Source organism: Orussus abietinus, unplaced genomic scaffold, assembly GCF_000612105.2.
Source record: "Orussus abietinus isolate OABI.00-Male unplaced genomic scaffold, Oabi_2.0 scaffold5, whole genome shotgun sequence".
NCBI lineage: Eukaryota > Metazoa > Arthropoda > Insecta > Hymenoptera > Orussidae > Orussus > Orussus abietinus.
The window spans coordinates 1025468-1040748 of NW_019394929.1; the positions used below are offsets into that span (position 1 = coordinate 1025468).

The 15281-nt window shown below is 48.5% G+C and overlaps 1 protein-coding gene across 8 annotated transcripts in view; it reads right to left on the reverse strand.

Annotated features, from left to right (window-relative positions):
- LOC105701186 (tropomodulin) overlaps positions 1-15281 on the reverse strand; it is a 70421-nt gene that overhangs the window by 6948 nt on the left and 48192 nt on the right. For 3 of the 8 annotated variants that reach the window (XR_001104183.2, XM_012427695.2, XM_012427696.2), the window contains one exon: positions 10122-12762. The exons of the other annotated variants lie outside the window; for them this stretch is intronic. Coding sequence is in view for 1 of the 3 variants with exons in the window: in XM_012427695.2 (XP_012283118.1) it covers positions 12701-12762 (62 nt within the window). In the remaining 2 variants the exon portion in view is untranslated. Of the gene's footprint in view, positions 1-10121; positions 12763-15281 lie in introns of those variants that run through there. 8 annotated transcript variants of the gene reach the window in all.

A 15281-nucleotide genomic window follows, 5' to 3' on the forward strand; every position in this document is an offset into this window, starting at 1 on the left:
AAACGTCAAAGTATTAATTCAAATATTCTTTTCGCCAAACTGGGTGCACCGAATCATTTGAAACATCAGCACGTGATTATAGAGACCCTGAAGAACGTCCTGAAACTCATGAAATTTCATTTTTCAAAAACTGTGCTCTTGGTTCTAATCTAGAACAAGTGAACAAATCATTTCGAAAATGAAATTTCCTGACCATCACGGTCTTCCTTAAGGCCTCCATAATCATATATTAATGTTTCAGTAGGTTGGAGAAAGGTTTTATAAATATTTTCACATTTCTATATATATATAAATATTGCGGGATTATATAATAAAGCGATTGCGCGAGTCCTGGCGCGTTCTCGAATTGGTTCTAATGATCCTATGTAGTATTCTCAAATTCAAATTCAATCCTAATGGTCATATGCATTATTCCGAAATTTAATCTACGATTATTATAGTTTACGTAACGACGAAACATTCGGTAATCCCTGCGACTTTGTCATGCAGATCCAACATTCGATGAATACATCAACGACTAGTTAACATCCTTGCAAAACTACTCCCGTGATGGAGTGTTCCCTTCGATTACAAGTAGCCGGTCACACGTATCCATATAATCCTGCGCGAGTTGCCGCCACGGACCAATTATAACTTTGTTAATTAGCAAATCCTACCTGTGAGATTTCACAAGGTACGCACCGTCGTTCGTCCAAGTAATTTGTTTAATACCGGGCCGAGGATCATCAGGAGTCATTGGAACAGAACACCTGTTCGAGTCTCTGCATAAACCACCAAGCTCTAAATTAAGTAAAAAAAATTCTTACAAGAGTGAAAAGCGTGACATTAGAAATGGGGAATGGCTTTCTCGTTCGGGACGAAGTTGATTCATGAGCCCAACTTTTTTACGCAGCGGTTTGGCTGAATTCGATGGAATTCATATGAACTTCTTTCTACGACCTTCCTACTTTCTCCGATATTGCATTATTCTTACACATTTCGTCCTCCATTAAAAACGAAAAAAAAAGAAAACTCGGCCGGATGGAAATTTCTCCCATTTTTGTTCAACTTATTCTGCCTACCGTAAATTCATTCTCGCTCCGGGTGGTATAAAAAGGGAAATCGGCTGATAAATATTGCGGTGATCATTCCAGGAATATTCCGAGTTTTCAAAAAGCTGGTTAAATAAATCAACGCGGAACAATGACGGTAACAAATTCGGGAATATTTCACGGGTCCAGAATCGCGGTAAAAAAGAAAGAAAAAATTCAACTCGTGGTCATTACGGCATCACGTTCGGGAATGTATTCCTGGTTATTTCTCTTTTTTTTTTTCGTAATTTTTTTGTAATCCAGGATCCCCTTGCTGGGTACACATCTACGTGTCGTTAACGAGTGTTTATCGTTCGATTGCGAGGTGCCTCTAAAAGTTCGAAGCGTCCCCATAAATCCGGCGTACGAGCGATTTTGTTTTTTTTTTTTTTTTCCCAAAGCTATGAACCACGGAAAATCACCTCCATGAAACTCCATGAAACCGCGGTATCGGTTGGTCGCACTTCGCCGCTTTTTGCGCTATCGGTTTCAATCGATCGATTGACTTAACCGTATATTTCGGGCGTTTTATTTCTTGTCCTGTCCAGAACCCTTGCGCGTCAATCGCGTGTAAAAGTTCGAAGTTTGATCGAACCACCGCTCCTCGTGGCCCGTTAACGAATATTTAACGCTCGTTTCGCGACGCGACTGTAAAGTCGTCGTATGACCCAGTAAATCATTTGCCGAGATTCCGTGTTTCAAGAAGGTAACAACGCCATAAAGCCCCGTTAAAGACCTGAAATGGTTAAAGGCCTTCGCCGATGACCCGCCCCTATTAAAACTACCCCTAACCATGTTATCGACTTTCTCATTAAGCATCGTTAATTTTTTCATTGTCATTTTTGCCGTCCAAATGATGACAGATAGTGTCATTAGGTAGGCTTCGCCTGCATTTGCGTGGAAATGGCCGCGAGGTTTGCTCTTGTAACGGCGGCCCCGAAACCCTTCTTTATGGGGCTGAAATAAAATCAAGGGGTGCCGTCGTTAATGCCGACATTTCGGCTTTCCGTTTATCTTCGAGGGCTTTCAATTACGTCCGTCTTTGCCATTATTTTCAGGCCGTTACCGCGGAATGGGTAGACGTAAGACGCGCATCGTCCTAAACAAAGTGCATTAAACCATAGAGGGTGTTCACTCGACGTCATGGCGTTACTTCAAGGGTAGTTGAGCCCTAACTATCCCGTCAGGGGCTGGAAACCTGGCTGGAGAAACGAACAGAGTGAGATTACACCCTCTAGCTAGGTAAAGCCGAGGTTGTCGTGAAATATCCTATCTAATATGAGTCCCTAAAGACGTGGTTAAGTGCTTCGACGATCGCAATTGAACTTGAACGGTTATCGCCTCGTCGAAACTTTAATGACACGTTTCAAATATATTTCCACGCCGAAGAAATATCCGATTTCCTAAAGTTCTATCCTTTCGATAAACCTGAATACTGGCAAAATTAAATGCCCACGTGCTATTGGTAAATCGCTCTCCCAATAATTCCAGCGCAAAATCCAACTTTAATGGCGCTCATATCGGAAGATAATTGCTTCCGCTTTTCATCAAAATTGTAACAGTGGGATAATCAGGGTTTTCGGCGGAATTTATTCCGGGATATTTGGGCTGCCTCAATGTTTATGGAATTTGGTACGCAGTAATGTCGGTCTTATGATTATTTTGGGGAGCGGCCATGAATCTCATCTCGACCGCTTTGGATTCTCCTGTAATTCACGTGAAATGTTTATTTTCCCTTGGGCGCGTATGGAGTATTTGCCGATTTTAATGAAAACTCCTAGTATTAAAAAGAGTTTTATATCAATGGCTCGGGGTACTCAGTCGGTGGGTACATTCAATTATCCTGCTTTCCTCTTCTGTGGCAAATGTCCGCGATAAGTACACCGAGGCATTACTGCACGCATTGTGCACATGCACCTACGGTATCCAGACTCCCGTAGAACAGGAATTCCCGGGGCGTGCGTTGCGCCTGCACCTGCACCTGCACCGGAACCGACATTTGGATTACAAATGCATTTATGCGTTTTCTCTATTTTCCCCCGGCGTGCGATTTCAGCATTTATGCATGTACCGCTCGGCCGCTAATCTCCCGCTCAACAAATCTCATACCTTGGGAGGATTAATTCAAAACGACAAGGGAAATAGGGAAGGAAAGAGACGCGCCCCCTATTTATCGCCGACATTTTCCTAACAGGAGATTTCCACGGAAAAAAGTTCAACGGAGGAAGAGCGTCATCTTCTTGTGCGAAACCATGCGAGTCTGGACCGGGATGCTGGGCGATGAAATCCCAGAGTTTAACGACAAAATCGATGTTTTCACCCACAGTCATGAGAATCATTTATCTCAGACGTATCGACGTTTCATTCCGCAATTTATCCGCATCAAAAAACGCAACGCAGAGGGACGTTTTGGGTCTCGTGGAAGACATTTTCTCGGGAGTTCCGCCACGTCTCCAACACGTACCGCGGGACGTGAGAAACTTCGGGCGAGATGTTTCGAAAATTCATGAGATATTATGACATGCAAATGCGTGTTCGATGTCGCGCCGAGACCTTTCGGCCATTATGGCGTTTTACGGCATAGCGAATGACACCCTGGTGACCGTCGGTTATAGCGCGAATGGAGGGCAGCAATGCCGATCGGATGCCCAAGAGGGGGTGAAAACATTACAAATTCATCATATCCGTTTATGACATTTTTTAAAAAATGCTCTCATGAAGCAAAATAAAAGAATCGATCTCTCACTCTTGAAGAAACTCGCGACCTTCTCTCTCTTCTTTTTTTTTTCAAGAATTTGTAAAAATGAACCCACTGAGAAAAGAACAAGTTGGTCGACTCAAAGAAATGTGCACTGTCAGATGGAATAAAGAAAATTTCTTTAAATCAACAAGAATAAGTTTAATTCAACGTCGATTTTTCTTCTCAACGAAATAATCATTTCTTGCGATCGTACATGATTCAGGCAACATGTATGTCAACAATATGTATTTATTTCAGTCGATTAATCTTTTTTCTCAGTGCGTACCTTGTCGAGCAAGGGGAGCGGAGCAGAAGCAAAATGGCGCTTGTCGCAGAGGCGCATCACCGGGTGCCAATTACCGGAGTTCTAGGAATTATAATTAGGCCGTGTAATCAGCGTCGCGGGTCCCGCTCGACCTAACGAACCCGGGGAAAGGAAAACACGGCGGGAAATAAGAAACGCGAGGGAATTGCCGCAAAGCTGGGAAGAAATATCGGGCCTCGTTACGGGGCCACGTGGATGAAAGGCCCGACGTATGTGCGTACCTCATCCGGCCCCGATATTCCCGGCGATCGGCCATTAATTTTTATCGAACTTCGAGCCTTCCCCCAAGATTCGAGTCGGAAGTTCGCGCAACGGCGAGCTCGATCTCTTTTAACGACTCGATTCTTAGTAACTCCCGGGGCGACGAGAAAGATTTAAGAAACTTTGCGGAGCGACGTCCCAGAAGGGGGAAGTGGTGGAGGGAAGGGACGCCCAAGTACGCGAAGAACGACTCCGAGCTTTACGCGATTTCAATTCCGTTCGTGTCTTGTAGCAGGGGAGCTTAAACTTTTTTACCCTCCGCTTAAGCGCCATATTCGACTCGCTCGAAATTAGACAACTTTCCGCGGGACTCTCTTACTCCTGTCGGACTCGGTTTGCCTTCCTCCCCGCGAATCGCGAGTACCATTGTTGCGGGAAATTTCCTAAACAATTATTTCACGCAAAACGGAAGCTGAGCGATGAAGAGGCGACGCGTCCGCGAGCCAATTTGGAAAATGAGGACCGCGCTTAATTTCCATACCGCCGAGGTACATGGCATAAAGAAGCTGTTTGTCAGCGGGCGGTTCATCAATTAAGTTCCCTAAACTTCCGGAAATATCCCGTCGCCCTAATAAAGGGAATTCCTGGAGCCACGCGTAAGCAAAGTTCGAATTTCCAGCATAATCCCTAATGCATCTTCGCGGGGACGTGGAGTTCGCCAGGAATGTTTATTGTCATCCTTCCTCAGCGTGTGCAGGAAGTACAAGTAACCTCGCACTAATCGCTCGCATTTAACTCGACGTGTTTTACTCCTAACTGCTAGGTGTAGGTGGACAGGTAATCCTTATTGCCTGGCAATACTGAATGAAAAGCGAGGATTTAATTTGTTTTCTTTTTCCTCAGAAGTCGATTTATATTTAAAAAATTTTCGATAAGGTATCAGGGTCGGTCGATCGATGTTCCTGATATTCGAGAGCGTCCCATTCCGTCCCGATATCTCCGGGCCGCAAATTTCACCGTAAATGTCTGACACTTCCTATTGGGTCGTAGAACGGCGGCTTTAGAACAACTTGAAATATATCTTGAATATCGGCCGACGTCCATGAAACTGGGATCTCTTGGTCCAATCTCGCTTTCACGGTGACGGCTCCTTCGATTTTCCGCGAGAGAGCACCCTCTAATTTCCGCTTCGCCGTGCCCTGCCTCCTCTTTCCAATTTTTAAGTTTCCGCCCACATCCTTTGTGCGACTTTGCGCAAACGTTGCATCCGACAGCCCTCGAAGGGGTGGATTCCCCCACGTGGGTGCGACTACATCGAATCTTCCTACTTATACCTTAAACACCGTATAAAACAAATCTCAATACGCTCTTCGACGTATCCCCAACCCCTTTCCTCACACCATTCACCTCCAAAATACAATCATCCTTGAATCCCTGTAATAAAAAATATCAACTGTAGCGTAATGGCCTCCCTTCACGGTAAAACATATTTTATATTTCTCGACTTGTCAATTAACTGTTCAACGAGGATTCACACGTAGATGTACCTACAAAAACACGTATGCCATCATCATGTACGTTCAAGCGTCCTTCATGTTTCGACATTTTTTATAATTTTCCTCTTAAGAAAATACATTAATAAAGTAATTAATAATGTAAATGAGCGATTTAACAAGGACTTGTACGTAGATATACCTGCATAAGTATCATGTACGAATTATTTCCGTTCACGCATCAACGTCGCAGGGGCGAGGCGTCGCGGTGCCACTCCAGACCGCAACTCGCCCCAAGAATACGGCCTCGGTTGAGGAGTGGATCTTACGGAGGCAATTCTGCATTTAATCAAGCGACTCGAAGCGAGCTAAGGACGAACATGAACGCGGCAATAATAATAAACCGCGGAAGCACGCGACGTCGCCGTACCGAATGCAGATGCCCGGTGAAGTGGCAGCCTCATTTCCGCCGGAAGATCGCTGCCTCGCGTAAAACTGGGACCCAACATTGACGCTCGTTTATTGGCGTCATTTTAAATGGAAATGCGCGCCCGGAGTTTACGCCGAGGCTCGGGATTAACGCCTCGTCCTGCGGCAGGATGCGCGGATCCTGGGCTTATTAACGATCCCGCGAAATCGACGGGACCTCCGAGTCGGGTTTTTCCTTTCCGTCGAGTTTCCTCGCGCTCCTCTATTAGCGTGCGATGACAAAGGCGACACCCTGACAGGGTCGAGGGCTCTCCAAGAAAAGGGAGTCCGTCGTCTCCAGGGATCGATACCTCGACGAGGAAGGTGGAAACAGTCGTGGCCAGTCCTTGCAATTTAGCTCCTTTGAAGGCCCTCTTCGAGGACGGAGGGGATCCTGGAGAACTAACATTCGGAGGCGCAATCGATTGGTCTTGACTGAGTGATCAATTTTAATAGTGTTAATTAGCGAGGGAAATGGATCCGGGCGAAAGTGCCTTTAGGTGTCTCGATGATCCGCCTCGCTTAGATATTTTTATTAGAATTATCAATGAATATTCGTTGTCAAGGATAGAGGGAATCCCGGATACTGGCGGGGAATTTAAATTCGGAGGTGTATCGATTATGACCGAGTGATCGATTTTAATGGTATTAATTAGCGAGGAGAATGGCTCCGGGGGGGATAGTCTTGGGCTGTTTTGAATAACCGTCTTAGATATTTTTATTGCAATTATTAATGATTGTTCATTATCGGGAAGGCTTTACGTAGATATAAGGGCATGTATGTAAATTTATGACATGCTTCGCGCCACCGCGGGCACTGCAAGGTATTTACCTCGATAGCTGCGTTGCTGGCCCAGCAACTCGCTGCGATTACGGTGCGGAACTTATGCAAAATAACTTTTCCTGCAGGAAACTAGTTCCGTCGCGGTGCATCTCCGGGCAGTAAATAAAATGTCGCTCCGCGGCAATTCCAAATCCGCGCGTAAAGTACGTTCCTCGCCTTTAAAAGAGAAATTGGCCGCGCTTCCGGTGGGACGTTCCGTCTAGGGGAAACGTTCCAGAAAATGCATCCCTAGAACCTGCGATAGAAATTAACCACCAGGTCATTTTGACTAACATTAATCGACCGATATTATAAAAAGGGTCCAAAGACGCACCACGTCCCCGGATTTCTCTTTTCAACATTTCCTCGGATTTTTCCCATACGGTGAAAAGTACGAGGAAGGCGTTACTATCATTTCACGTGAAACTTTTTATTCTCATACCTCGGGAGACTCGATACATACTTCCTCGAAATTAGCATCGCAGAAGCTCCTTTGAGAAGATGCCCGGAATGAAGTCTGCCTTGCCGAGCATCGAATTGCGGATATTCCGGGCGGAGTTCATGAAAATTAGGAAAAGAGAAAGCTCCAAGGGGATCAGGCCGGTTAATTCGGCGACTCCCAAGAGCGCGCGTAAACGAGAAACCCATCCGGGAAAGTCTGCACGTCCGGCGGAAGTAACGCAGGCCACTTGTGGGTCCTGATTCATGAAATATGCATTTTCGCCGGGAATAAACGACTGCCAGGACTCGGGGGCGAATTAAGTCCTGCCCGTCGTTTCTGGCCGCGCATACGAGTCCTGCAGTCCTTGAGTAAAGATTTAACCCATCCCCGAAAGGACCCCCAAAGCAAATCGAACCAATCTCCTGAAATACCGATATCTCCTTGCACCAAGAAAAAACCCTCAAGATAACCTATAAAAATCATCAAGACATCAACATCGAACCGATTCAGGAAAAGTCTCTTCAAAATACTCGCCACAGCCGAGCCGTAAATATAAATAAACGCATCCCGGAAGTCCACTCCCATAAACGGCATTTCTCTCCAATAAAGGCCGCGCCTCCTGCCGCACCGATACTCCCTGTCCAATATCCATTTGGCCCATTTTTGTCGGGGGTATTTTTCGGCGGGGGTTTATTTGTCCCCCAAAATCGAGGTAAAAAACCCGGCCTCGGAGTCGCCACTTTTGCGCACTCGGACCGACGCGCTTCCGGCCGAGTTCTCCATTTGGCGAGCACTTTCCCCTAGGCGGGCGTTTTGATAAAATTGTCCTGCAAGAGACAGACGGGGGTAATGGAATGTGCGCTCTTCCCTCCACTCTTTTCTCTATCAGTCTATCTTTATCTTCCCTTTGCGGGGCGAAGCTCCTCCGTCGATTGACGAGGTCGAATAATTGACTCTCCGGGTCCGTTTCGCCGTAACGATTAACTCCCGGTACTCTCTACGTACGCCGTTCGGTAATGACGAGCAACGGCCGTACGGACGTTCGGGGCGTCGTTAGTGAGATTACCTAATTCGTTGCAAGCACCCCCGCAGGAGCAGAAGAGGAAGCGAACGAGTGTATCGGGGATGTTACCCCGTGGTGGTATACCTGCCTGCAGGTGTCTCGTTACCGAAGAGGCTCCGAGCGAATAGAATGGAATGAGTAATAAGAGTATTACCCCTTTTTGCTGCCACGACGTACAGGCACTGGAAGCCGGGCATGATCAAAGGACCAATCTACCCACGTCCTGGAATCTATTTTAACGCTGCTCCTTTTAGCCTCGAACGAACCCACCGGATAATCCGCCATTAGACGATCAGCCGTTGATAACGAACGATTGCGACGTAAGTGCGACGCTACCTGACAATCTTATGGAGAGTCATATGCACAAAAGGTTACAAGGATGCAACCGCCGCAAGAACCTCGGGAGCTTCGCCGGTTAAGCGATAGGATTTCCTGATAAAATATAAGCGATTGGATTTTTTACCCGGTATTTTTGGCAATTTCACGCTCGCCGGGAAATCGGCTCCGATTAGCGATGGAGTAATCTCTGGATATTAATTTTCGTATGCGGTTGTTTAGCAACGTTCAGGGGAGCTAAAATGGAAGCGCCGTTCGGTACTTTTTCTCGCCCAAGCTGGAAGCTTTGACAGTTGGATGTAACGTTAAGCCTTAAATAAATAGACCCTCCCGTAAATAGATGCACGAGGGACCGGTCGCCATATATGCCATACCTGAAGGCGATGTTAATGGACAGTCTGTTACCTTTCAATTTACTCGGGGAACGGTTAATAGTGGATTTAGACACTCCGAAGCGGTGTTTGTCGCCGTCGGTTTTGCGGGAAACTCGGTAGAGTCTCTCGCCAAATGCGTACCCACGTGCGTGGAATTTAAAGCGTCGCTGGTTTCTTTTCGCGTACTTTTAAAAAAACCATGTACGTATATTCATGGAGCGGCGATATGTCCACACCTCGAGTGAAAATGACGGAAGGGAGGTCTCTAGATTCCGACCTCGGGATTCAGGGGATTCGCGGTGTCGAAGGAGCCAGATCTTCAATTTGCATGAAGACCGCGAGAGAACACTCAGGGTGCACCTAGAAGGGGGTTTCGGCAAATCGACGACCTATCGGCCCGTAAACCATCCCTCGGATTAGAGGGTTTTGTTGTTGGCAAGCACCCCGCAAGCCCGTTTTGCGTATCAATGGGCCCGGAATCCGGCCTGCACCTCCCTCCTTCATCGCAGGTCCAGCGGAAAATTCAGTTACCACGAGTACCAACTATTAACCAAAAGATATCCCCGAGGAAAAACCCCTGAAGAGTCAATAAACCAAAAGTCAATACCACCAGATACCAAGGATTGCTCGCGCCCCAAAATAATCCCATCCAAAACCGCCACCCTCAACCCCTACGGCACAAGTAGCAATGAAAATAAAGTTAACGTCCGCTACTAACTTACTTATAAGGTTTGATTACCAGTTACAATTAATAAGTACGTTAACGAACGAAGGCTCTCGGCTCGCTTGGGTGCATTTTGATATTTTATTTAAATCTCGTGTTACAAGATAAAGGCTAGCAAGGCTTTGATCGTGCGCGTGCATAGTGTGTCGGGTGTCACCGTGTGTGTGAGTAAGTGTAGGTGGCTGCGCGTACACAAATACATACAAGAAGACATCAAGGAGGTAGCGAACAAAACAACGAGTAGAATAACCGCCGACATTTCCTTCTCCCCTTTCTCGGGTCCATCTCCCTCTCTGGCCGTATTACGTGCTAATACCGCGGTCCTCCCCTCGCCCGATCTCGTTCTCACCCTGTCGGGCGAGAGTCTCCGAGTCCGCCATTCCCATTTATTTCCACGGGGTTAGTAAGCACGCCGTATGCCCTCTACATCGACACCCATTACCGGAGCAAGCGTCGCGACGCCGCGGACATTTCGATTAATAATTCCGGGCATATAACGATGATACATCCACACTATAAATATATATATATCCAGAAAGCGCGACAGCGAGTCCCCCAGAACCGGCGACCCGATACGCGCTAAAAAATCAGCGATAAATGACGGAATCGTATCAAAAAACGTCCATCGATTAGCGATAATCCGCCGCGACGTCGGGAAATTCTGCAGCCCCGAAATGCGGTGGCAAAGCGTTCCTTGCATTTACGTAGATTGCGCGTACGCGATGTAACCGCGATCGCGTCGGCGGTCACGACACTGACAGGACCCGCGAAATCCAGCAGCCTAGGTACGATTGAACAATGCGAGAAGCGTTTTCGCGACACCGTCGCAATATCTCGGGATTTCAAAGCGCTACCCATTATCCGAAATGTCCGCCCGCGTCGGTCGGCGCGTCCGCCGTCTCTTTCCGCGTCGTCCTCCCCCGCACTCTTTCCTCTCTCCGCGACCTATCCAACTCACACACGTACGTCCTTTCGTTCGATCTCGACAGTCTCACACAGTCTCACATACAAACATCCCCACGTCTCTCTAATTGCTCTGTCTCTCAGTCGCTCTTGCACTCTCTTCATCTCCCGCACCTCCCCCAGGCGCAGTCGAGTCGAGCCCACATTCTAACGCAATATGTACAGATTGATTTTCGTACCGACCGCTAAAGTAATTAATTAAATAAGAATAATTACTCGTTAGATTAGTGAGAATAAACGACACAGAGGCAGCCAGGCCGAAGGGCCGGTCGCTCGGCCGCAACGTTAGGACAAGGGTCGCAATATATTAATCATTATTATTAATATCCGTATATGTGCATAGGTCGACTTAAATTTATTACATCATGATCCACCGGTAAGCCGGTCACCTCGACGCGCGTCGGTCGTCGCGGTGCACGCCCCGCAAACGCGGACGTGAATTCCCGATTCTGAGATAAAAAGACGCGTCCACCCCTCGCCCAGGCCGGAACGCGAACTCCTGACCAACCCTAACGACCAGTCCGTTCGAAGAATGGAAAAGTCTGGCGTGGTCAGGGGTTTCGTCAGGGACGGACGAGAGGCCAATGGTAAATGAATAAAAAAAAAAAAACAGAAGAACATTCGCGGGAATCGATCCTACCCCTCTTATCAGGGAGGGATCGGCTGGCGAATCGAAGGGATCCTTTCTCACTCGCGTTCTCCATTCTCTCCCTTTCTCTCGGTCTTTCGCACACTCGCTCTCACTTTCCCTCTCTCTATTCCCATGGGGTTTCCTCGCGTCTCGTTGAGCGAAAAGTCCGGGACGGCACATCCCGGCTGTCTTCGGGTGTCCGTACGAAACGAAGAGGCCCTCTTCAGGGAGGGCTTCCAGCCGGAAACGTCCCGGTCGGCGGTCGTCGAGGCGTCGAGATCGGTCCCGCGACGTCGCGTTTCCAGGATCACCCGGTGGTTCCTGGTGGATCCTGGTGGTGGAAGTGGCCGACCGCCGAGGAGGACGTCTCCGCGATCACTGGGTAGGACGGTTAACGACTAAGCGACGATACGTTATCGTGTTCATTAATCAGCTGGTAGAGCCAGGTTTCGGGGCCGAGTCTCGCGACGAGGAAAATCAGCCAAGGCGGTCGCACGAAAACGAAAGGCGTCGCCAGGAAGGAGAGCGACCGACCGGAAGTGGCCGGTTCCGGGGACCTCGAAGAAGCCCGCGCCGACTTCCGGAGGCGGCGCAACCGGGGAGACCGGAAGGGCTCCGAAGAGGCTCACGTTCCCTTTTCTCCCGTTTCCCTCTCTCTCTCTGGCTCTCTACTTTCTATCCGGGTTTTTCCGGCTCTCTCCTCGCCCCTGCACCCTCTCTTCCTCTTCCGCTTTCAGGAGGGCGTCCGATCCAGCTCGGACGTCCTGGTACTTCCTGCCGGTTCCGCGGCGCTCCTGTGCGGTTTTGCAGCTTCGCGTGCGGTTCGGTAGCTTCGCGTGCGGTGGCAAGCTACTCCTTTCGGCGGCTTCCGCTGGCAGGACCACACCCTTCCGGGAGGGATCTGCGACTTCCGCCCTGCGATTCTCGGTCCTCGGATGCTTTCTCTGCCTGCGTGTGTGGGTGTGTGGGTGTGTGCTTGCAATCGACGTGGCGGCGGAACGGCTGCGAAGACCCTCCTCTACTCTGCTGTCGTCGTCGTGGTCGTCGTCAGTTCATGCCCCAGCCGGTGGTGTAGTTGCGGGAAGCCCTTCCCGACCGACACAAACGGTCTGCGGAAAGTAACAGTCGTCAAAAGCGGACTCCACGATGAGGGACCCATTCTAGTCTTCTAACTAGCTAGGGAGTGCCGAAAGCGATCCCTCCGACTTTAACCATATGCCTTCAACAAAAACCTATCTACCCACATGCTTGCGACGAAAAAATTAAATAAAATAAAATATAATAAAAATCCCGAACGCATCCAACCCCTAAATTCCACGAGTCGATGATTTCCGCTCCACGAGTCCGCGGATAAATATCAACAACAAATTTCCTTGGAGATATTGCATGCTCGATTAAAACGACAGATGCGCCGGAAATCAATGTCGAAGGGAATCGCTTATCGACACCTTATCAGGGTATTCTCGGCGTCGTTCCATGACCTACGATTAGGGATGGGGTCGGGAGTTTTAATCTGCGTACCACAGCCATGAACTTGAAAGGCAGGAGGAAGACTCGGAAAAATCCGGCTCGGCATTGAGGCTAATTTCTACGGAGCTCTCGGATAATCGTGCCCGATTAATCGGCGATTCGGCCCTCGATTAAGGGACTCGATCGATAACTCGAACATTGGACACCGTGTATCGGACTGGCAGACCAGTGTCGGAGAACGAGGGGCTCCGATCAATTGATCGGGACGACCGATCGACCGCTAATCGAGATAACGCGGAAGTTCCTGCCCGAAGTTCGAGCGGTCGAAGTTGCCTTCGCAACTTGCTTCACCGAAGTTCGGCCTCCGTCTATTCGCGGCAAGCCAGGGTAGGGAAAAGTTCCCCGCGAAAGCCCGCGTCGAGTCCACGTGGCTCGGTCACGGAAAAGGAACATTTTCCATCGGGGGCGAATAATATATATCCGACAAGCGACAGCTGCTCGAGGTCCCTCCTGCGATTCTACAAACCACTTTGTACTATAAATATAGTTATAGTTGGCAAAGAGCGATCGGAAACGACCTATACTTTCCAAAGCTGGAAAAAAAAAAAGCGACGACTTGGCTCGACTCTAACATAGTTCCCCGGGATTTCTTTTCATTTTTTTTTCCTTTCTTTTTTTTTTAATTTCAATGGCTGTGGTATCGCCTACCGTGTAAGAGAAAATAACAGAAAAATACAAGGGGGAACATGGGAATCTTTTATGGTACTTTGGAATACTTTTATGCCGGGGTTAATATTTCGGTTCGATTCTCTCTTTGAATGATTTCTTATAATATATCTGACTTAGAAGAATGGCCGAAAAGAGCCGACTTTTCGGACACCCTCGATCGACTCGTGGCCGAGTAACGACGAATCCGCTCCGTTAACATCATGGGGTTAAATTTTATTTCCCGTAAACGTCCCCGAAACGGGTCGGGGGACAATGCAGACAAACTTCCGGAAGAGACGGGTGCTCGCCGTTAAAATCGTCAGCGGGGTCGGAGTTCCCTCTTTTGAGGGACCACGAAGTGCCGATTTTGCGGCCGACTTAGCCTTACGGAGACCTTCCGGCTCGACTTGGCGGAAAGTCCGAGATTTGCGGAGATCTCCCATCGAGTCGTCATGAAGAACCGATAAATCCGATCCGCTCGTATAACTCATCGAGCCTGAATTAATGGCTGCCGAGGAAGAGCTCCAAGTTCCGCGATTTATGCGCCGATAATGACGACTGGGACATTTTATCGGAGTCGCTCCCAAAAAAATTCCCCTTCCGGAAATGGTCACTCTCCCCAGCCAGGAGATCTTCCCCCGGGGCGGAAATAAAATATCGAAGTAACGAGCCACGCGTGAATGGAGAATCTCAAACCGACTGCCGGGGATGAAATTACCGGAAGAATGGCGGAATTATTCTCAGGGCTTCCAAACGTTATCCAGACGTGCCGATAGTTAAACTGGGGATCATAGTCCGGAGTCTCGAAAAAATGGCGGGAAAGACAAAAGTCAGGTGGCCGTTTCCGGCAGTGGCGGGCCCGACTCGATCGGGATTTTCAATTAACGAGTGAATCGGCCATTTCTGTCCTGTCCAACTTTCAGATTCAATGCATCCCACACAGCCGAGAGCGGAGTTTGTGCACTCGGTGCAATCGGCCAGGGAAAAAGTGGGCGTAGAAATGTGCGATCGCCCCCGGCCTCGGTGGGGCATTTGCAATTATTTCTCCCCTCGGTTATCCACCTTCCTTAGCTCCGTCTGCCTGCCCCTTTCCTCCGGGGAGCCTTGAACAAAGAGTTCGATCTGAATCGCGAAAAGGTACGTGGCAACATATCTATATACGTTCCGATCCGGCCAGAAATTCGAATTAACAAAAATGCCCGGCGTTCCGCCGACACAGCGGGAGATATTTCCTCGTTAAGAGCTCGCGTCCATTTTCATTTGGGGCCCGGAAAGAGGCTGACAGATCGAACGGAAGTTATCGATTACGCGGGCTCGTCCTACCCGCAAAAAGGAGGGAACGAAATTGCCGGCTCGAGGGCGAACTCGATTTTCTTAAGTACGAAGGCGAGGCAATTGACGGGATGATTTACCCCCCGACGATCGCCTCGTCGAATAATTCTCACATTTT